The sequence below is a fragment of the Myotis nattereri genome, assembly GCF_964212035.1.
Source record: "Myotis nattereri genome assembly, chromosome: 9".
Lineage (NCBI taxonomy): Eukaryota > Metazoa > Chordata > Mammalia > Chiroptera > Vespertilionidae > Myotis > Myotis nattereri.
Genome location: NC_138084.1, coordinates 36,175,589 through 36,199,348, shown reverse-complemented (window position 1 = coordinate 36,199,348; position 23,760 = coordinate 36,175,589). Strand labels below are relative to the sequence as shown.

The 23,760-nt window shown below is 47.1% G+C and overlaps 1 protein-coding gene and 1 long non-coding RNA gene across 4 annotated transcripts in view; one reads left to right on the top strand and one right to left on the bottom strand.

The window, feature by feature from the left end:
* Positions 1-11,291, bottom strand: part of IRAG1 (inositol 1,4,5-triphosphate receptor associated 1) — a gene marked incomplete at both ends in the record, with an annotated part of 107,474 nt that extends 96,183 nt beyond the window's left edge. For all 3 annotated transcript variants that reach the window (XM_081099084.1, XM_081099085.1, XM_081099086.1), the window contains one exon: positions 11,225-11,291. In XM_081099084.1, the coding sequence (XP_080955210.1) occupies positions 11,225-11,291 (67 nt within the window). The remainder of the gene's footprint in view (positions 1-11,224) is intronic.
* Positions 1-20,522, top strand: part of LOC308524549 — a 157,194-nt gene extending 136,672 nt beyond the window's left edge. Inside the window, exons 3-4 of the long non-coding RNA XR_013996413.1 lie at positions 4,228-4,331; positions 20,137-20,522. This is a non-coding gene — a long non-coding RNA (uncharacterized lncRNA). The remainder of the gene's footprint in view (positions 1-4,227; positions 4,332-20,136) is intronic.
* Positions 20,523-23,760: the final 3,238 nt, after the last annotated feature.

Here is a 23,760-nt window from a genome sequence, read left to right as displayed (position 1 = left end):
GTTAATGCTCCTTTTTTAATATGTTTTTTAACTGATTTTAGAGAGAAAGTAGGGAAGGGAGAAAGAAACATCAATGAGAGAAAAATATCCATTGGCTGCCTCCTGCAAGTCCCCTACTGGGAATGGAGCCTGCAACCCCAGGGAATGTGCCCTGACAGGGAATCAAACCAGTGACCTCTTGGCACACAGGATGCTCAACCAACTAAGCCACACTGGCCAGGGCAATGCTCCTTTTTGATGAATCTACATCTGAGTGTGGCCCACAAGCTGAACCTCAGCTCTTGAAATTTCCACCCTATTCTTTTGTAAACTCAAGTTCAACCAGAGAGCGCCTCCTTTCCCTTCTCAGGAGGACACTATATCTTGGACTGGGGATTCCCTGTACCTCTTTGGAGCAGAGAAGAGGCACAATGACCTCAGTGGAACTGGGTATGACACAATGGAATTGGGCCCAGTCTGCTGCTTAAAGCCTCCAACCCTAGCACTTCCTGCTTCCACATGGAATGCATGGGAGACTAAAAAATAAGGCAAGCAAACTAGACAACAGATAACGACAACACTCCCAATTCATCAAAGGCATACCATGTCTCTGACACTTTGGGCATATTCATTCCCTCAGTCCCCCACCTATACTATGGTGAGTGCTAGCTTGCAATTAAGGAAACTGAGGCTCATTGTGGTGCTGTGATTTTTTTCAAAGTAACAGAGCTGATGGATAGCCAAGTGGGATTGTAAACCAGCAAAACCCAGGCTATCCCCGCTGGCCACTGTCTGCATCCCAGGGAGATGCTTTTGAGCTGACCTGGCCCACTTAGCACCTGCCTGGGGAGTTCTGCAAGCAGTGAGGGCTTTCCAGATGCCACATAATCCACCTGCTTCCTCTCAAGCAAGTGTGTCCCTAGCCAGCTTTTCCCAAAGCCTGTTCTCTGCCACCCTTGTTCTCGGTGATGTTGTTAGGAGCTGTGAAAATGCAGGCTTCCGCATTTCAATACATTTGGGGATATTAGTATGAGACAGGCTTCTGTCCTGCAAGCCTTTAATAAGAATATATCTCCAAGAGGGCTAGAAAGTAGTACAGAATGTTTCTCAAACTTCTTTGACCAGGGAATGGTTTTTCAAGGTCTCAACGTGACCTCCTCAAAACACTAGTCAGAGACCCTCTCCGATGAGTGAGTGGCCAGAGGTGAGAGAGCAGAGTGGTTGTGCACGTGGGGCCCGCAGCCAGGCTGCCTGAGGTCCCATCCCAGCTGTGCCACGTGGTGACTGTGTGACCTTCAGCAAACTACTCCGTCGGTCTGTGCCTCAGTCTCCTCACTTGATAATCTCGGATAAGGATATGCATGCAGATTATATAACACACATCAGCTCCTGAGAACAATGCTTGGCACATGTTCAGAGCTCAGTCAATGTCAGCTGGCATTTTAGCTCCTTCCAGGGCCTGGCTGAGGGGGATTTCCCACATCCATCACAGAGTCTGCACCTGGCACTCCCGCCCCCAGGCCATAGCAGCCACTTGTTCTGTGAGACCTGGGAACAATGCAGGAAGACAGAGCGAAGCAGGTTAAAAGACTGCCATTGTTCCCAGGAGTAACCCTTCCTGCTCCTGATGGCTGGGAAGGACTTCTACTTTCTTTCTTCTTCCTCACAGACAGGCACCTGAGAGTCAGAGACTGAGATTGTAAATCCAACTTACTCTGCCCTGAGATCTCGAGTTTCCTTCCCTATACCAGAGAACAGAACAGGCCTCTAATCCAGGGGCATGGCCCAGAGAGGGGTGGGGTGAGCTCTAAGCAGGCAGAGAAGCTGGATGGCAAAGCTGCAGAGAGGGGATAGCACCCGTGACAGATAGTAAATGTCCTCCCCTTTGCGAGAAGCCAGAGAGGGGGCCGTGGCCAGGGCGCTTGGGTATTAAATTGGGATCATTAACAGTAGTTGCTGCAGCAGACCCAACATCTCAGTGGCATTGAAAGTACATCTTGCTGACTTATGTCTAATGCATATTGGGATGGCCACCTCCACCCTATAGTGAGAAGTTCTATAACAGAAAACCCTAAGGGAACATACAGTCAGCATTAAGTGGGATGCCAAGAATTCCTGGATGACCCTGCTTGCCAAAGCCTTTTTCCTCTGTTAGCCAATTGATGCTCCGCTCTGCCTTGTTGCATATAAAAGACCCTGATGGAGGGGGTGCCTTTGCTTCTGAATGGATTCTCCCAGTTTTTCTAGGACTTCCTAATGCCTAGCCCCCAGAAGGCCTCAGGCTCTGCGGGAGCTGGTATTGGCCTTACTAATTCTCTGCCCGTGGCAGAGATGGTTAGTGCTTCCTGAATCTTCCTGTGCTCTCTGCAGTTCCCAGACTCCCTTGCAGTTGGCTGGGGGCCGGGGGAAGGGGGGGGGGGTGTGACTACCTCTGGCCAACAGACTGTGTGTCACCTCTGGGTTGAGGCCAAGAGCTGTCCACTCCTGCATCCATCTCTTCCTCTGCCAAGATGGCTCTGGAGGCCAAGGGCTCATGGGAAAACTGGAAGAACTAACTCAGAAGCCGATGCAGCCCCCTCCCGGGTCTCCCCTCTGGGCTGAGTGGCGAGAAAGCATTGACTGGGGAAGAGAGGAGAAGGGCTTTGGCAGGCGGGGCCATCCAGGAATTGTTGGCATTTACATAGCCATTTAGTGCCATGTATTTCTTTCCTGTAGGATTTTCTGTTATTAGACTTCTTGCTGTAATTTGGGGTACAGTGTGCCCTGTGATTCAAATATTCCCAGTAGTACATGGCAACTGTGATAGACAGATTGCCTCCGACTATAGCATGAACATGAATTACCTGGGGGTCTTGCTGAGCCTCAGATGCTGACTCCCAGGTGGTGTGATGCTGTGGATCCCTAGACCGTGCTCCGGATGTAAGGTGATGGGGCAGGGCTGACCTCCAGAAAGTCTGGGAGGAACTGTGCCCGGTGCCCACAAAAATGTTCTCATTTCTTTTCAAATAAGAAGACAACATGAACTATTTAGTCAAAGAAAATGTTTCCATAGATAACATTGAAATATTTATCTACACCAGCAGAGTTATAAAGTAAGTTTCTTAAGTACAAACATGCCTAGGGCCCCTAAAAATCCTAACATGGGCCTGGGGGTGGGATGGGAGAGGCTATGCTACCTACAGGGCACAGAACTGTGAAATCACGAAGGTCACACAGAAAACACAAGAGATGCCGTCTGAGGACGTGCCATGCACATGGTAGTTAGCTGCCAGACCATGTCCCTGGGTCTCCTCACTTCCCCAGAGCTTCTCCACTTAGGGAGCTCTTAGGGGTACTCAGTGTCTCCTGAAGGCTCCCCAGATTCTGGTACATGTGAGGTTCATCTCTTCCAAAGGACTGGAATCCAATTGTGTCCCTGCCCCCCACTGCTCCCAGAGCTGGAGAGCCCGGTGCAGCTGGCCCTATGGTGTGAGGGAAGTGGGACCAGGCTCCAGAGGCTGCTTTTGTTAGTGACAAACACAGGACTACCATCTCTGATCTGAGCAGCAAATGTCCAAAGCTGAGAGGCAAATGCCTTGTTAACAGGAGAATGAATAGGCATGCCCTTCAGCAGCGAGTGTTTTCTTAAAAACACAGCCTCCCATTTACTTTGGACCTGGTGCCGGTTCTGACTGCCCCTAAAGGCACTGCACGGGGCTGTTAGAGAACGAGCAATAATAGCTGAGTTTTCTAACACACCTGCAGCCCTCCCTGTCACAGACGCAGTGTCTGACACCATTATTGCTCTGGGGTGGCTTCAAACATGAGACTACGGGGATGAAGCGCTAGGCTTTCGGTTCTCAACCTGTGGGTCGCGACCCCTTTGGCGGTCGAACGACCCTTTCACAGGGGTCACCTACGACCATCCTACATATCAGATATTGACATTACGATTCATAACAGTAGCAACATTACAGTTATGAAGTAGCAACGAAAGTAATTTTGTGGTTGGGTCACAACATGAGGAACTGTATGCAAAGGGCCAGAAGGTTGAGAACCACTGCTCTAGGGGGTAAGCAGTTCCCAGATGAGGAAACCAAGGCCTGGGAAGGAAGAAGTGATTTTGCTCAAGGGCATAACATCTAAGAGACAGAGCCAAGCCTAGATCCCCAGACCCCTGCTTATACCCTGTCTTCATTTCAGCTTACAAAGTGGCAGCAGAAATGGATACTGGAAGACCTTCACTGTCTTTCCTCTCCCCTTTCTTAGGAATGAGCTGCCTGCTAGGAACACACATTCATTCTGCTGTGCTCCACCTGCTCCAAGATTGAAAGGAACCTGCCTCCAGCAGAGGGCACTGGAGAGGGCTGGGGGTAAGTTCGCTTCATTCAATACTAGAAAGCCTACTTGCCTGCAGGTGTAAACCACATTCTCCAATACCAGCTTTCTGCCACAGGTGATATTTGACTGACTTCTCAACAAGCCTTAGAACTTAATCAAAGGAGGGAGGTGATGTTCACTGGGCCTCCTTAATACCCCACCAGGCACCAATGGCCAATCATCTAAAGAATAAGTCTGCCACTCTCCTTGGAGCATTAAATGGAGGTGAGAATGGGACCCAGGATTATGGGCAGTGAGAACCTCAAACCCAATGCAGAAGTCTCCTGGATGGAATCTGTGAAGGGGGATAGACGGAGGCTAAGAACAGTCTCAGCTAACGTTTACTGGGTGCCGAGAACAGACACTGGGCTAAGGAATTTAACCCTGCAAAGTGGGCACTACTTTATCTCCGTTTTACAGGAGGGGAAGCTGAGGCTTGAGATGAGGTGTAGCTTGAGGTGTACAGCGGGTTAGCAGTGGCACTGTGCTGCCTCTAGCACCGGCATCCTCTCCCACTGTGACAATGTGGGGAGAGTGGTCAATGCTGAATGCACCCCCAACATGGGGCCAATGCTCTTTGGACTACACCTGCATGAGCAAAGTCAAAGGTGTTTCTGGTTTTCTTCTCTTTCTGATGAACTAGGAACCTTGGACTCTCTGGAAACATCCTCTCTGTTACCTTGTCAGTGGCAGAACTCCCTATGGCCTCTGTGTGTCCTTTCCAGGGTGGCCACCATGCCCTCTGCACCCCATCCCATATCTACAGCCCCACCATGAACAATGTATCTTCTCGTCCTCTGAGCCTCCTGCCAGCCCACAGGTTCCTAACTTTCCCTGGTTAGCTGGGATGGCTCAGCTTCCCCACACCTGCACTCACTGGTACCCCTGCACATAGAACCTGGTTTCCTCTAAGCCAGCATTTCCTAAATTTGAGTCATCTGCACACCATCCTCATAGTTTCTGCCACATCTATGTGCCACTTAAGCATTTATTGGTTTAATATTCTTTAATTTGACTAGCAATGAGCCAGAAAGCCAGGGTTGAAATCCCAGCTCTGTGTTGTTGAGCAAGTTACTTAATCTGTCTATGCTTCAGTTTCTCCATCTGTGTAACAGGGATAATACTGGTAACTACTTTAAGGGGTTGCTATAAGGATTAAATGAAATATTGCAGGGAAAGCATTAAAACAGTACTTAGCAGCCCGGCTGGGCTCATGAACCAGGGTCATGGTTTGATACCTGGTCAGAGTACATGTCCAGGTTGTGGGCTCGATCCCAGTGGGGGTTGTGGGGTGCAGAAGGCAGCTGATTGATGATTCTCTCTCATCATTTATGTTTCTCTCTCTCTCTCCCTCTCCCTTCCTCTCTCTTTAAAACCCATAAAAACATCTATATATATATAAAAGCCTAAGTGACCATTATGACTGCTCAACCTCTCGACCTGTCTACTGGTCGCTATGACAACGCACTGACCACCAGGGGGCAGACATTCAACACAGGAGCTGCCCCCTGGTGGTCAGTGCGCTCCCGCAGCCAACCTCCCGAGGTCCCTCCCCCTGGCTAGCCAGCCCCATCGGCCCAATCAGGACTGGACTAGATGGCCCTGATTGGCCCCAGTCACTGGCCAGGCCAAGGAACCCCACCTGTGAATGAATTCAGGCACCGGGCCTGTAGTATTTTTATAAAATAGTACCTAACACACGTAAGCACTCTAAGTGTTAGCTACTCTTGTCATTACATTTATTTTAAAAGGAAATTTTATGTCTCTACTGTAAGTGGAAAAATCAGTACCACTTATACCACTAATAGAGAGGAATTGTAAAAGTGAATTAAATGAAAACAGTTACTAAATTCCAGCAATTGCCTGACAGAGGCTCTGGGCCTGAGGCTTGCTCTCATTTTGTCAAGAAGGGTGACACACAAGTATCCAAACGATGGAGAAAGCACTCCAGGCTCAGGCCAGGGGAACCCTTGTCCCGCCTGGCCTGGACTCCCGTTTCAGCACTGGGAATCCTGCGGCACCCCTCACTCCTGGGTGCCTCGGATAGAGGCTTTCTTCTTCAGCAAAGGACCGGAAAGAACTCAAAAGGGAACACCGTTCTTCTGATGTGAGTTTGCGTGCTTAGGCTGAGTCAGTATCCCACTTATCAGCATCTTGCAGCCCATGCCATGGGCCACACTGAACAAGCCCGTCTCTGAGAGCCAAGTTTCCAAATTCCATAAACATATGGAAAGGCCATCATGAGACTGGTCCCAAAGAAACATTTGTAAATGTCTAACGAGAGGAATGATGATTAAACTGTTGCACAGCTAAAATTACATTAGACAACCATTGAAAAATCATACTTTGAAGTATCTTTAATGACATGGGAAAATGATGGTGATAGAATGTTCCCTTAAAAAGCAGACTAAGATGTCCTTCATGAGGTAAGTAGATAAACAAGCTGTGGTCCATCAGTCAATGGAATATTATTCAGTGCTAAAAAGAAATGAGCTATCAAGCCATGAAAAGACATGGAGGAACCTGAAATGCATATTGCTACATGAAAGAAGCCATTCTGAAAAGGCTACACATTATATGATTCCAACTATATGACATTTTGGAAAAGGAGAACTATGGAGGCAGTAAAAGGATCAGTGCTTGCAACGTGTTAGGAGGAGATGAATAGGTGGAGCACAGAGGATTTTTAAGGCAATGAAAATGCTCTGTGATACTGTAATGGTGTGTACGTGTCATTATGCATGTGTCTAAACTCATAGAAGGTACAACACCAAGGATGAGCCCTACTGTAAGCTTTGGACTTTGGGTAATAATGATGTGCCAGTGTAGGTTCATCCGTTGTAACAGATGTACCACTCTTGTGGAGGGTGTTGGTAATGGGGAGGCTGTGCATGCGTGGAGGCGAGGGTAAACAGGAAATCTCTGTACCTTCTATTCAATATTGTTGTGAACTTAAAACTGTTCTAAAAAATCAAGTCTTTAAAAAAAATTTTTAAAGCTGACTATAAGACTACATATAGTAAGACCCTAGTTTTATAATATATAGAAACATATAAAGAAACACACTATCTTATTAATAATATTTATCTCTGAGTAAAAGGATTTGGGAGGGATTTTTTTTTAATTTCTTTGTATTTATTTCCAAATAATTTATTTCTTACTTCTACCAATTTCTATATTTCCCAAGAATTTAAATAAAGAATATACATTACTTTTATTACCAGGAAAATTCTTGAGTAAAAATTATAAAAAAAAAATTTTAGGAAGAAACTAACCAGAGCTAATTACACCCATTCTTCACAAACTGGTTTTCATATCTGTGGCCAACTGGGAGTGGGGTTTTCTGTCTGCCTGACTGACTGTCGCCTGCTTTCCGTCTCCCCTGGCGAGGGCCTCACAGAGAAAGTAGGGCTCTCCAAGGTCACTTCCCCTGTTAGGACTCTGGGTCTGAAGGCCCATCCACGGAGGGTACCCTGGGCTATCGCCTGAACTCAGAGTCTGGCCTGCAAGGTGCACAGAGCAAACACAACACTCCCTCTCCCTCTTTTCTTCATTTTTCCATCATTTGGGCTGTGACACATGATAACTGCCCCGAGAGCCAGGCTACTAACGAGAGGTAGGGTGGCAACTAACACAGGAAGTGCCTACTTGGGACCGAGGTGGCCTGAGCTGGAATCCCCGCTCACGCCTATCAGCTGTGTGCCCGTGGGCGTGTCACTTCACCACTCTCACAGCAGTGTCCTCATCCCACCACAGGACTAAGTTAAATAGCCAATCTAGGGCTGATCCTGGCACAAGGTAGGAACTCAGCTTATATTGATTTTTCTCTCCTCCTTTTACATTTACTACACAAGAACTCAGTTCTCTGTCTCCCACTCCTGACTCACAAGCTCCCCAAGGGGCAGAGACAGAATCTGGGGACTCCCAGACCTCTCCTCCCCATCCATCCATGCCTCTGTTCCTCGTCAGTCAGTAAACAGAATCTTCCTGCTGACTGCCAAGCCACAGAGGGCATGGCTGAGGGGTAGCCCAGTGACTCCATGGGGCTACACAGGAGCAGTGACAGGGTAGGGAGGGGGTGGATTACTTAAGACCCCCTACTTTGCATCCTCTGAAGCCAGACTAGAAGAATCTGATCATCATGCTTACATACATTATAAACCCTCATGCTTACATACGTATGGCCCTGTTTAACCAGAATACACTTTATAAGAATTATTTCTACATAAGAAAGAAAAACATCCTGAGCATGGTACACTCCAAGCATCATTCTGGGTACAGGACGCACAGGGCAGAATGAGACGATCTCTGCCCTCATGGGGCTCAGTCTCCATTCCTGCTGGGGATGTGGGGTACCTCCATCCCCTGCATTACCAACACTGAAAGGAAAGGGTGGGGACATTTTGGGAAGTTGAGAACTGTAAGTGTAGTTAAGCCCACCATGCACGGAATGGGTCTTCCTCTCACAGACACATGGAACCCCTCACCCTGAAACTGTAAGCCCGCCCCCCACATCTAATTAGTTTTAAGCAGAAGGTATTACATGACCATCACTCTCCTCATCTAAGATACTAAATCCCCCACTCTGTGTCTGGGTGGCCTTGGGAAATCATTTAACATCCCCTAGTACTTGCGTCCTCCCCTGTAAAACAAAAGTGAAAATAGAGGCCTCATAGCATTGAAGGAAAGCGCCCATGACCCCACACGTAGGAAGTTGAAGAAAGAAGCCCATGACATCACACATAGGAAGTTGAAGGAAGGAGCCCATGACATCACACATAGGAAGTTGAAGGAAGGAGCCCATGACCCCGCACGTAGGAAGTTGAAGGAAGGAGCCCATGACCCCGCACATAGGAAGTTGAAGGAAGGAGCCCATGACCCCGCACATAGGAAGTTGAAGGAAGGAGCCCATGACCCCGCACATAGGAAGTTGAAGGAAGGAGCCCATGACCCCACACATAGGAAGTTGAAGGAAGGAGCCCATGACCCCGCACATAGGAAGTTGAAGGAAGGAGCCCATGACCCCGCACATAGGAAGTTGAAGGAAGGAGCCCATGACCCGCACATAGGAAGTTGAAGGAAGGAGCCCATGACCCTGCACATAGGAAGCCTCAGGTGCAGCGCTGGAGGAGCCAGTGCTCCCCCCACTGCCCTGCTACCAACCAGAGATGAACAGAGGGTGCTGCTTAAGAGCAGGGCCTCCAGAGATGGGCAGCCTGGGGTCAAATGCCAGCTGGGTGACGTCTCTGTGCTAAAACGTCCCCATCTGCAAGATGAGGGCAGTAATGATGGTCCCTGCTTTGTGGGTTGTGGAAGTCTTGAACTACTGCAGGGGACATGCTTAGAACAGCATTTGATGCATAGTAAGAACAGCGTGCTTGCTTTTTTTTTTATCTTCCCAAAACATGTTGATGGGGATCATTGATCATGTTGTAGCAACTGGCACATGATTACACCTCTCAGATGATCTTAGAGGGAACGCAGGACTGTCCTCCTTACCACCAAGCACGCAGGAAGGCACACCAACTGTGAACACACACACACACACACACACACACACACACACCACTGAACCGTGGACAAAACAAACATAACGATGACAACTGTTTTGTCCATTAGGTCAAAACTCAGAAGACATATTCAAAGCAGAAGTGCTCACTCCCATCTGTGATGAGGGGCTGGAGCATTGGAGTTAGAGCTACACAGACTTGGGTTAGAGCCCTAGCTCTGCTCTTTCTTAGCCGTCTGACCTTAGGCAAGCCACTTAACCTGAGTTAGCTCCCCATAAAAGTGTTGGGGTGAGGTTGGGGGAGTTAACTCCACCTGTACCACCAGCCTGTCATTGCCCTCTGGTGGGGACAAGAGAACCCTTAACAGGCTCTGACTCCCTAATGCTCCCAGCCTAACAGTTCTGGGAAGCTTCCTTCTTTTTCCTGCAGGAGACCCAGCTTAGACAAACCCATGGCCTGCTTTACTTCCCACTGAGACCCCCAAAGAGCAGCCTGAAGAGTGTTAAGACAACAGCAGCTGCAGGGCTCTGGGAGACAGGAGTGCCAGCCAGGGGTGCCAGACTCACACTGTTTACTCAGATGACAGAGCATCTCTGGGCTTGACACCTGGGTACTGGGCAGGAGGGAGCAGGCCAGCTCGGCCCCTCTGCCTCCCACTGGCCTTTCCTTTGGAGAAAGCCAGCCTCAGTGCCATGCCGCTCTCTCTAGGTGTAGATTGACACTGAGCATCTGGAGGTGAGCAGGGCTTGGGGCACAGACTAGGCACACACACACCCTCTAGGGAGCAGGGTTAGGGCACAGGGGGACAAAGCTGAAGATAGGAGAGTTAGGGACAGAGATAAAAACGGGCTGTGACCCAACCACAGGACAGGAGAGGCAGGAACAGAAACAGGGCAGGTGAAGGATGGAGACAGGGCTAGGCCCGCACAGGGACCAAGAGGGATGGGGGCAGTACACAAGGTGGGTGGTTGCGGGGCAGAGAGCGACACAGTAAACAGAGCCGGGCTGGTAAAGGGGGAGCAGGCGGTGCAGGCTCACATAATCTGGAGACACTCAATTGCCCCAAAGGGGCCCACAGGAAATCTGGAGGTGGGGATCTCCTATCTGAACCCACATTTTTACCCTAACCTGTGTGTGCTCTCCAACAACAAGCAAACGCAGCACAATTCCATTAAGTTAGGACTGGCAAGACTCCCTTCTTATTGAAAAATTAGGACATAAAAATAGTCAGCTGAAATGTCACCCAACAAAACCAACAATCTTGGAAAGTTAAAGTCAAGTGCCCCCCTCCCGGCACCCTGTACCTTTAAGGAGGAGAAGTTTCCCTCTGCTTCCCAGCTGAAGAGCAGGTTATTCTTGGATATAGCGCGACTTACCTAAAACTGAGTTATTCCCCGTTCCTCCTCTGGCCAGCCTCTCTTCACTCTGGGGAGCTTTTACCATTTAAGGTCAATGTTACATCTGGCTCCGGAGCTCGGAGCTGAGAAGCCTCTGGCTGCGGAGCCTCAGCTGCCCGCCTCTTCCGAGGGGCTGGGACTTAGAGCCCAGAGCTCCTCCAGGAACCCCCTGTGGCCCCCTCTGGCCTGGCTCAGGGGGCTAAGGGCAGGGGAAGCTAACCAGACTGGCCCAGGGTTCACGGCAGGGTGGGCCTGCCAGGCAGCAACTGGCCCTGGGCCCCTCCCATGGGCACCCACACAGCACATGGCAAAACCTCTGGGCATGTCATGCCGCTGGGCACCGTCCTGGCCAGCTGGGGACCAAGGGAACTCTGCAGATCTGCCTCCCAGCCTGGACTCCTCAGCAAGCATGGGAGCCGAGACAGGACCCTGGCCTCAAGCCAGGAGAAACTGGGAACATTTCCTGTCCCGGGGACTTGCGGGTGGGGGCCGCTCCCACCTTAAACACTTGGGATTATCAGAGAGAAGGGCCTGGGAGATTCAGCTAATCTGAGAGCTGGCATCAGCCCCAGGGGCTTCGATCGCTGCACCCCTGTTCCACAGCCTTGTCGTCTTAACATTGTGCAGCCTCAGTGTCCTCACCTCTAAAATGGGAATAATAGTGATTGCACCTATCTCATAGGGTTGTAGGAGAATTAAATTAAATAACATTGGAAGGCTTAGCACGGAGCCAGCATCTCACAGGTGTCCATCAGCACAAGCTTGTTTCCTGCTCCTTCCCAGACACCGGTGAGGAAGGGCTGCCTCTCTCCTGGAAGTCCACACCCTGCCCTTACTCTTTCCTCACCTCCCTTGGGTGCGGTGCCCACTCAGCCAAGATCATGGAGCCCAGGCTCCAGCCTTCTTCTGAGGTTAGAGGCAGCTCAGACCAGTTGGCGACCATTGTCTGAGCCAGTGGTCGCCAACCTTTCGGACTTCACGGACCACCAGTGGTCCGCGGACCACCGGTTGGCGACCGCTGGCTCAGACAATCCCTGGGTAGAGTTGCTAGATAAATTACAGGACACCCACTTAAATATGAATTTCAGATAACAACACATAACTTTTTAGCATAAGTGTGTCCCAAATATTGCATGGGACATACTTATACTAAAAAATGTTTTTTTAATCTAAAATTCTAATTTAACTATGCAGCCTGTATTTTCATTTGCAAAATCTGGCAACTTTAGCCCTGGGCCATCACATGTCACCCAGAATGTATTCATAGTCATGCTAAGAGCTCAATTGGTGCTTCAAGGCCTGTGGCCTCAAGCCCTCCTGGTGATGGCTCCTGCCATGGGTCAGTCCACCCCAGTCATGATAGGCTTTCTCTACCAACCCTGGCCCACTGTGCCTCCACCCCAGCCCGTCCACAGGCATCTAATCCTGGACTCTCTCCTCCCTGGTTACTATGAGAGAAATTCCTGATGGGAATGCCATGCATGCTGTCTGTGATACCTGTAAATAATAGTATTTTTGCAGATGGAACCAGAGGAGACTGTCCTGCGCACTAATCATGCTTTTTCTCCGGTGTCTGCACTGACCATATACTGGGTGTAGGCCCCCACTGGCAAAGCCACACCGTGGTACTACTAATATTGCAGGTAGAGGTCTAGAAGGAAATTACCGAACTCTTCAGATTGTTTCTCCAACTTCATTGTGCATTAGAATCCCCAAGTGTGAAGCTGCTTGGATCCCTCTCCCAAAAATGCTAATTCCATGGATCTAAAGTGGGATCCAGGAATCTGCATTTTAATTCAGGCCCTGGGTGATGTTTATGCTATTGATCCAACGGCTCTACTTGGCAAGTGATGCTCCAAAGACTGATCTTTGAATCCAGCAGGAGTTACCACAGAGAAAACTAGAAACAACTCAAAATGGAATGATGACTTTGTATGAATGTGAAGGAGGGTGTGTGTGCACGCATGCGTGTGTGTGTGTTTACAAACTGTACATTGAGCACCTGCTTTGTTCAAACCACTATATTAGATGCTCTACATGTATGTATGTATACGTGTCCTCACAAGTATCCTATGAAATAGAATTATTATATGTCTCCATTGAAAATAAAACTGAGCCCTGGCCTGGTGACTCAGTTGGTTGGAGCATCGTCCTGTACACCAAAAGGTTGTCGGTTTGGTTCCTGGTCAGGACACATACCTAGGTTGTGAGTTCAGTCTCCTGTCAGGCTTGTACAAGAGGCAACCAACTGATGTTTCTCTCTCCCGCCCCCCCCCCCATTCTTCTCTCTCTTTCTAAAAAGAAAAAAAAATCAATAAAAACAAGTCCTCAGGTAAGGGTGAAGATAAATCTATAAAAGCCTAAGCGACCATCCGACTGTTTGACCATTCTCTCAGTAGCTATGATGTGCAATGACCACCAGGGGCCAGACACTCCGACCAGTAGAGGAGGGAGCCTGATTCCTCTGGGAATTGGCCATGGGTTAGGTTGCTTCTGGGGCACTGTTGGCCCCGGATCTGTTTCACCCACACCCTGGACCCAGAGAGGTCCCTCGGCCTGACCTGCAGGGATTGAGCCGAAACCAGCTCTCAGACATCCCCCAACGGTCCCGGATTGCAAGAGGGTGCAGGCCAGGCCAAGGGACCCACCAGTGCATGAATCCGGTGCACTAGGTCTCTAGTAAATAAATAAAACTGAAAGTTGAAGAACTGAAATAACTTGCCTGATGGTCCACAGCCCGTAAGTGTGAACTTGGGCTGTTTGGCCCTAAAGCTCTTTCCCCAGTACCAGTGGTCGGCAAACTGCGTCTCGTGAGCCACATGAGGCTCTTTGGCCCCTTGAGTGTGGCTCTTCCACAAAATACCGACTTCTGCGCATGGGCCACAAAGTTTCAATCGCACTGTATGTGCGCACCCGCACGTGGTGGAAGAGCCACACTCAAGAGGCCAAAGGGTCCTGTACCATACATCCTCCCATTCAGCCAGGGTTTCTACAAACTAGGGTTCACGGATAGCCTTCAGGGGTCTCTGGGCCAACTAAAACTGTCTTCAAAACACTAAGTGATTTGTGTTTTTTCTTGTGGATAGGCCCATAGCTTACACCAGACTCACAAATAGGTCACCAAATAACTTTTGAAATCACTCTATTAACACAAGCATTTCATGAAACACATCATTGGCGGGAGTGTGGAATGGAACCAGCTCTATAGAAAGCAATTTAGCATCATCAAGATTGCAAGGCTGATATCCTTTGACCCAGTTCCACTTCTAAGAATTTATTCTACAAACACACTCCCACACTTGGGAAATGACAAGTGAACAAGATTATTCATTGCAGCTTTATCATAAAAGCCAAAACATTGGGAACAACATAAATGTCCACCAATTGGGAGCCATAAAAGATGATGGGGCATAACCATAACAAAGGCTAAGGAAGCTCTTTGTGTACTGATAGGAAAACCCTCGAAGCTATATGGTTAAGTTGAAAAAGTAAGATAACCCAATAGTATATAAATATACACATAATTATATTTACACATACACACTCAAAAGTGGATATATGTATGTGCACACAGTTTCACTAAAATTAGCACAAGAAACAAATAACAACACTAGTTGCCCATGGGGAGGCACTCTAGTGGAGGAAAAGAGTATACAGTGTCTATTTATACATCTAAAGTTTTGAATAATAAGAATAAATCATGCGTTTAAGTTCAAAGATAAATAATGAAACAGAACACTGTTGTGGACAGGGATTTCATTAATTCATCTTTCAGCACTGCTTCCTCCAAATGTCACAGAGGACTGGTGTGAGCCTGACTAAAGGTTACTTGTTTTTTGTACTTTTTATTTTGGAATAATTACAGGCACATGGGAAGTTGTAAAAATAGTCCCATGTACCCTTCACCCAGCTTCTCCCAAGCGGGGACATCTTATATGGCTGTTGTACAGTATCAAAACCTGGAAGTTAGCATTGGTCCATTACTGTTAACTAGGCTACAGATCTTATTCTAAAATTATTTTTAAAATCTAGCTCCCTCACTGCTCATTTATCCATTTAGAATGTTTACTGAGCCCCTGTAGTGGGCCGGACATTGTGTTGGAGACTTAGAAATGAAACAACTAATGTTCCATAGCCAGTAAATGTGAACTTAGGTTGTTTGGCCCTAAAGCTCTTTTCCCTTATGTGGTGGAGACACCTCAGACACATCCCTGCCCTCATGGAGTGTAGACTAGTGAAGGGTGCCCCTTTGTTCAGTGGAAATTGCATCACAGAGGTCCAGAATCCAGCAGTGCACAAGGGGTTCTGACCACAGCTCTAAAAAAAAGGAACCGTGTCCCTTGCTGTCCCGGTCATGGAGCTTCCCAGCTTGCCTGAAGCTGACTTCTAGTCCTTAAAAGAGCATAAGCAATTACTTGAGCTATATTTATCCCCATCCCTGGAGCCACACAGGGATTTGGCCTCACTCTACCCAAATCATCAGCTCATCACTCAGGCCCATCAGAGACAATCATGTGTCCTCAGCATAAAAGCAGTGGGTGTTGGAGGCACCACAGGCCATTTGACTCAAGGCCAAGGGAGAAATGTACAAGTCCCAGGCCAAAAGCACATCCTGGGACCAAGAGAAGCCAAGCCAGGAGACGTAGCATCCTGCAAAGGAGCATTCTCAGCTCAGGGCTGATGCTGAGATGCCTGCTCCCTGCCCGATTTATGCTTAAGGGCTCTGCGATGCCCCTTTAGTAGGCCCTGAAGACAAATCAGGCCAAATCAGCAGAAATTGCATCCAGGTGACAATAACAGGTGTCATTTACTGAACATGGTGCCAAACACTGTGTCTGCCATCTTATATATAAGATCTAGTTCAGTTCTCCTCAAATTCATGTGATGTAGGGTTCTCACCCCATTTCTTAGATGAGGAATCTGAGAGTTGGAGAAGTCAAGAAGCTGACCATTGTCTCAGTTTGTAAACCCACATCTTTCTGATTCTGGAGTCCTTGGGAATCAGGTTCAAGACAGCAGACTGGGAGCCTAAGTATCTCCTTTCCCTCCCAGGATCCCATTAAAATGATAACAAAGGGCTCCTTCAGAACGAAGGAACCCTTAGCCATAAAGACCTGGAGGAGGCAGACATGAGTGAACACATTTCTGGAACAGGCAAGAGGATAGAGGCATGATGCCTAATGGAGCCAGGAGGAGGAGGCCCCAGCCTAGCCCTAGACAACCCACAGAGAAGGGGGCTCTGGTGCCCCAGAGAGGCCCTTCACTTAAAAAGCCAGGTGTGACAGGGACAGAAATGAGAGATGGAGCAAATATAGAGGGTCCAATTGAAAGTCTATGGACAGAAGGGGCTGAAAAGAAATGAGCTCAAATAGTTTTTGTATGCAGCACTTGGACTAAATGCCGTTAGGCTAAAGGAATAAACAAACTATAAATGAATATTGAGTAGATTTTTTTTATAGACATAGGGATTAGCAATTCTGAGTGCTCCTGAAACACCCCATAGAAATGTGGCCCTCAAGATAGGAAACATGTCAAGGATGGCCAGGTTGAGCAACTGGGCTTATAATGAAGTCATTTATGGAGGTAAAAGTGAGCTGAGGGGACAGGATAATAGGCTCAAGAATTCCACTTTGGACATGTTAAGTTTTAGATGACTATGAAACATCCCAGTGGAGGTTGACACATGGGCAGTTGGAGCTCTGCAGAGAAGTGGTAACAGCAGTAATGAGGGTGGGCAGGAACTTGTGACCAAACTGCATGTGGGGAGTGGACATGAGAGATTGGGAGATTCCAAACTTTTGATCCCTGGGCAAGTACAGAGAATGTGAATGCCTTAGAAAGCCAGGAGCAGCAATCCATTGGTAAAGGAAGATATGAGTTCAGTTTGAGATGCTATTGGGATACCCAGAAGACTGTTAGAAATAACAGGATTGCAAGGATTGTTGTTTGAGTGAGGTCCAGACTGTTGGAATAGATTTTAGAAAGATGGGTCTCTAGAAAAGCTTTAAATTACAAGTGAATATGGTGAACAAGCTATTGGACCTTTGAGAGAGCTGTTTAAATAGACTGATGGGATCAAAAGCCAATTTGCAGAGGTTAGCTATGGGGTTTGGTCAGGTAGGTCTTGGATGTAGTGGCAGTGAAGCTCAATTTTTCATTACTCGGCAACCATGTGCTGACATGAGTGTGTAGGAAGAGGGTAGAAGGATGCAGGGAAGGATGGGCTGTGATACCAGGGTGACCTTGGAAGTCTCATAAGGAGATGGAGGTCAGAGGAGGATTTCAGAGAAAGCAGTGCTGCTCTTGGAGAAGCCTGGATGAGTTTTCCCCCTCTTCTGGGCTCCCCTGAACTCCGTGCTTACATGTTCTTGGTCTGCCATGGGAAGATGGGGTGGGCTGGGAAGGCTAGAAAAGCTGTAGAAGCTCAGGGGAAAGAGAGTCCTCTGGAACCTGGTCTGGTTGGGTAGGGCTTCATGGAAGAGATAGGAACTTCAGCATGGCTTTGAGTGCAGAGTAAAACAGGGAAAGTCAAGGGAGGAAGGAGGAATTCCAGGTTGGGCTGACAACGGATGAGCAGAACCTAATGGCCAGCGGGATGGGGAAATTGTAGGATGCGTTTAGTTGCAAAGAACAGAAACCCACTCTGCTGGCTCAAGTGTAAAGGAGCTTGTGTCAATGATAACTGACCCCACAGAATCCAAGGACAGGAAAGAAGTAGAGTTGGCAGGACCTGAAGCCCCTACTATTTGTATCTGTCCTAATGTCTGTATCCTTCTGTCTCCCAAAGGCCTCTCTCCTCTCTGTGCATCTGCTTTTTCCTCCTCCTCCTCTTCTCTCTCTCATGCTTTTTCTGGACACTCACCTTGTTATGTCTCACATGGCCTCTCTGTTCCAGCTCTCTTCTCTCCTCAATCACCTGACAACTATATTGTTTCAGATTTTCAAAAGCATCTGTCCTAGCTTGTCTGTTTAAATCAGGTCTCCTAAGTCACTAGCAACCTTAGGTGCACTATCTCTCTCTGATGTAATAGTCCTAGCTGAAGCCATGAGATAAATATGGTGGCCAGCAACCTCAGATGCTGGTATCATCCAACCAGAAGTCTCTTTTTTAAAAAATATATTTTTTATTGATTTTTTACAGAGAGGAAGGGAGAGGGATAGCGAGTTAGAAACATCGATGAGGGAGAAACATCTATCAGCTGCCTCCTGCACACTCCCTACTTGGTATGTGCCTACAACCAAGGTACATGCCCTTGACCGGAACCGAACCTGGGACCCTTCAGTCTGCAGGCCGACTCTCTATCCACTGTGCCAAACCAGTTAGGGCCAGAAGTCTCTTTATTCAGGGAATTCTGACTTCCTATGGCCAGAATACTGGATCTCTTTGAATTCAACCTACAATTGTGATGGTTCTTGTAACAACCATGTCATTTACTTGGCTCATAGAAAACCCATGGTCCACTGAGACACCAAGATCTTTATCACAGGAATTGAGCTATTCCTACCTTGCCTCCCTAAACTATCCTGAGTAATACTGTCATCTCAGCCTGTTCTTCAAACACATGATTTCTGTGTTGGTGCCATGAAACAGCAGATTGTTTATCTCACCAAAGGAAGAGTCAAACCTTTCTCAGATTCTCCCTTCTGGCTTCACATAGTTTTTCTTTTGGATGAAAAAGGGAAAGAGATGCAAAACAGAAAAGGATTTTTGAGGTTTTTAAGTTGACATTCCACTATTAAATTAATGCTAACAAAAGCTCGATTTCACTAATCCTGAGAGGAACTTGATCTCCAGATGCACTGGACTTGCTGGTTCAATGCCTGCACCACGAGGCCTCTTCTACAGCTTGGAGTTGGGTGTTTTTGTTTCTTTTGGGGGGTTTTTCTTAAAAGACTTTGAAGTTTCAAAGAGCATATATCACTTTTTAAAAGCAAACCCAAAAAAGTGTTGTAAGCAACTTTGTTCAAGTGAAGGCTAACTGAATTAAATAGAACAGTCCCCTTTCATAATGATAAAAGAAGAAGGAAGCCGAGGGGAGAGAAAAGGAGGGAGGGAGAAGAGGAGGTGGGGGATGCATTTGTTCCTCCTCATCTCCCTGATGTGTAGCACTGGGCTGCTCCGGGGCTTAGTTCTCAGACCTAGATTCTTTCTATCCTCACTCACTCCCAAGAGAATCTGATCTGAGCTCATGATTTTAAGTATCATCTATATTCTAAAGACTCTCAAATGTTTATGTCCAGTCTGGGCCTCTCCCCAAACTCCAAAGTCATATATCCAACTGCCTACTCAACCCCTCCTCTTTAGTGTCTCATAGACAGCTCCAACTTCCCCAATACCTACTCTTCCCTCAGTCCTCTCTGTCTCAGTAACTGACAAGTCCATCTTTTAAGCTGCCCAAGCATAAAATATGAGTTATTCACGATTCCCCTCTCGCTCCCCACATACCCCATAGGGAATCCATCAGAAAATTCTGTTGCTCTATCTTCAAAATATGACCAGAATTGGTCTGTTTCTTATTACTTTTAGCACTCCTACCCTGGTCTAGGCTACCATAATTTCTTGCCATGTTATCCATGCAATCGCCTCCTAACTTCTCTCCTGCCCCCACAAAGAAGGCAGAGTGATTATTTTCATACATTATATCATGTTTTACTTACTTTGCACTAGGTGCCATACACAGCAACTTGTATACATCACTCATTCTCAGAACATATTTTCAAAAAATGTTTGGTCTGCATTTTCCAACTAAGAGAATGAAACTTAGAGACATGAAATACCTTATATAAGAGCATGCAGCTGCTCTATGAAAGAGCTGGACCTGAACACCCCAAAATGCACGCTCTTTCTTTCAACCCAGTTACTAAAGAAGAATTCTATTTTTTCCCCACAGGGCATCTCTTTCTCAAAGCTGCCAGATCAAGCCAATGCAATCTAAAGTCAAGTTCATAAAGAGAGGTCTTAACAAAATTAGGTAAGTAAGGATGAAGGGGGGGAAAGCAGGAAGGACACTGCTGTAGGTCAGTCTTCTTGACAACAGTTGACCTGCCCAATTTATTCCATCCAATCAATAACTTCATCCAACTTACGGTTTGGTATGTCGGAAAGAGGTTTTTCAACCAGGTGTCCCGGGGCCACATGAGGATAACACCAACCATATTTCCTCTCCTTTACCTCCTTGGGATTCTGGGCCTTGTATCATCATTTATTTATTTTTCACATCATTCTGGGTGCAATGCTCCACAACCTCAGTAACTCTTTTAATTCAACAGTGACAAAAAGTGCACAAATATCTGAGCACATCCTCCAAGCATGGAGAAATGTCTACGCTTCAGAATTCACAAATGGCCCATTCAATCCATTTGTTTTTGTAACCTTGAACTTTCACATTTAAAATAAACCATCTACTAGACAAAAGAATTCACTTTGGATCTGGGCTTTCCTTTGTGATCTTCCTTTCTTCATCTGGATCAAAAGCAAAAGACATCTTAAAGCATCACGGCCTGTTTGGGATTCTCCAAAAGCTAGTTTTGAGGGGGTGCTAGGGAACTTCCTTGTCTTTCCTGGGTGAGAACAATGCCCTTTTTTCCTGAATGGTAAAAGCATCCTGGGAATGGAAAACTGCAAGGCATAACCCTGGGACGGGGGGGGGGGGGGCACATGGGTGATGGGTTCCCCAAGAACAGCAAGGGCCTAAGCAAAGAGGGTACCCCCTTGAAGGTGCATGGCTGTAGCAGCCACCTTGGCTCTGCGTGTAAGCTGTCATCCCATGGCCCATGGGAACCCATTTGTGCTTTAAATGTGGGTGTAGGAGTTGGGATAGGGATTCTAGTGAGCTAAATATGTGATGTGAACCAGAAAGCCTTTAAGAAAAGATGCTAATAAATAAGACAGTTCCAACTACAAGAAGTGAAGAAGTAAAGCTCACCAAAGTGCAGAACCAGACTTAATACCAGCTTGCAACCAAGCCTCTAAACACCAGAGAGCGCAGAGGAAAACAGGATAGGATCTCAGGAGCTACAGTCAAAAGGACTTACCAGGAAGGAAGAGGATGCAGATCTGTAGTTCAGTAGAGGAGAGCAGGAGGGGAGGGTTTTACTCTTCCAGAAGTCTGAAAACCCACCAGAGTCCTTAGGGAACATGGCACATGCTGCAGAGAATTGCCTCTGGCCAGAGCAGGGACCCAAAGACACAGCTTACGCTCCATAGCTTAATATTCATTTACTTATTGATTCAATAAATATGCATCTTTTCTGCTTCCTCCTAACTAGCTTACATGAAATGGAAGTTTTGGAATCCCCCAAATACCTATAACTTCTCTCAAAAAAATAGTCCATCTCAAAAAATAGTTTATGCAATTACTTTGCAAATGATTGCTAGTATATTTTAAACAGAGAAACAAAATGAGAACACTAATTCCTCAAAACATGAGACTGATTTGTTCCAGGAAGGAGATAGCGTGTCCTTGGTGCAGAAGTGGAGAGGAAAACTTTAAGACAGAAATGTTCAGTGCTGGCTGGTGCCCTCTCTGGCTGGCAGCTGCAGGAATAGACTGAGGCTGGAGGAGGAGCTAGCACAACCATCCACAGTACTGAGCTGGGAGACAGAGCCACAGGAGTGTTGAAGAGGCATCCTTCCCATACAGGTGTCCATCTTCTGCCATGAAGCCTCATGCTTCCGTGGCCGCTCACCACCACCCATCACCAGGGATGGTTCCTGGTTAATTTAAGCCAATCACAGATCCCATTCTCCTTTCTAGCTATGGGCTTAGGCACATGACCAAACCTGGCCAAGGAGATGGGAAGGCAACTTCTGCTGAAGGGGTTCTGGGAAAGGTCTCCTCCCTACAAAGGAAGAGATATAAGAAGAGACCATCCCTTCTTGTTCTGCACATTGTGTGGTCTGGCTATGATGCCTGAACTGCAGCAGCCTTTTTGCTACAGGTCTGAGGCCAAGCCTGAAAGAGAACTAGGAGGCAGAGCGAGGACCCTGAAGGTTGGAGCCAACCTGTCTCTGGGCTTCTAATTTTGTGAGATAATGATTATATTTATTGTTTAGGACACTTTGAATTGGGTTCCTATTAAATTGCATCAAAAACATTCTAATTACTAGAGGGAACTTCTTAAAACCCCCAACTCTGTGTGTGACAAAATGTGAAATCAGACAGAAAATTTTTTACTATAACAAGAGCTGCCACGAGAAATCCTTCTAGGGAGAGAACTGCTTTTATTTAAAAAAAAAAAAAAAAAAAAAAACGCCCTGAGAATTGTTGGGGTAGAAAGCAGAGCTTTAAAGATCTCAATGTTAGCTAGAAAAGAGGTATCAGATGGGGGACTGCTCTGCACAGTGAAGGAGAAAGGAAACTTGTGGATACTCTGGAGGAAGATGTGACAGAAATAGGAAGGCTTTGGGGTGCATGATGTGAGCCCTCTCCCTCTGCTAGGTTCACAAATACTCACTGTGAGTATCTCTCATGCACACCAGTGAAGGCTGAATTGTGCATTCAGGTTGACATTCGAATCGGGATGGCTCACACAGTTGCTACAGCCTAGAAGCAGAAGCACCAGGAGAAATTGCAGTGGGGAGTGTTTTGGACTTGCCCAGACTTCGGAATTTGGGGTTAAGAGCATTCTTTTCCAGAGATCAAATACTAAGAAGGCCTCAGATGACAGCTAGGTTACAAGGAGCAGCTTGTCACCCTGTTTGAGAAATAGGCCAAAGGCTTAATCAAGCCTCTCTGTATTGCAGATAATCAGTAGAGGTGCAAAAATCCCAGATAGTGTGAAGGAAGCAAAAGTAAAACAACTCGATCCCATGTCCAGCATTTGAAGAATAAAATATCCCTGAGAGGTAGAGTAGCTGAAGCTAGCAAATAGATGTAGTGCCGTCTCTGAAGAACCATCCATGAATAACCTAGTAAGTGTGGGAGAGTGTGTTGTAGGAATTAAATAAGTAATGGATATAAATTACCTAGTGTATAATAGATGCCTAATAAAAGCTCTTTTCTCCACTCAACCTCCTTCCTCTCTTCCCTCATTCAAAATAATATGGTGTGGTGTATACACACTAGATTGGCACTCACCTTCATTCCATCTACCTTGCAGTGGACTATCTAGTACTGCAAAGGCTGGAAAGCTAAAAACTTCATTTTCCAGACTCCCATGCAATCAGGGATCCAGAGATGAGGAAGGACCAACCATGAGATGTACTTGTGGGAGATCTGGGTGGAAGCCATACTTCTGCTGCTCCTGCTGTTTCTGTGGGCAGTGCAGTTGAACAACTGACTGAGCTTTCTCTGGTGGCATGAGGAGACATCCTGGTGTCCTGTCACTAGTCTCATGGATGTTGGGAGGCCGGTGTCATTCATTTAGCAGGTGGCCTTGTGGCAGGAGCAGTGCTGGTACTGGAGTGAGCAGCTTCCTTGGTGGCCCAGATCTTCTTTGGGAAGCTTTCCTGAAAGCTCTTTTCTAAATCCCTCCAAGTAGTTTTGTAAGACACTTAATATCATGTCGTAACT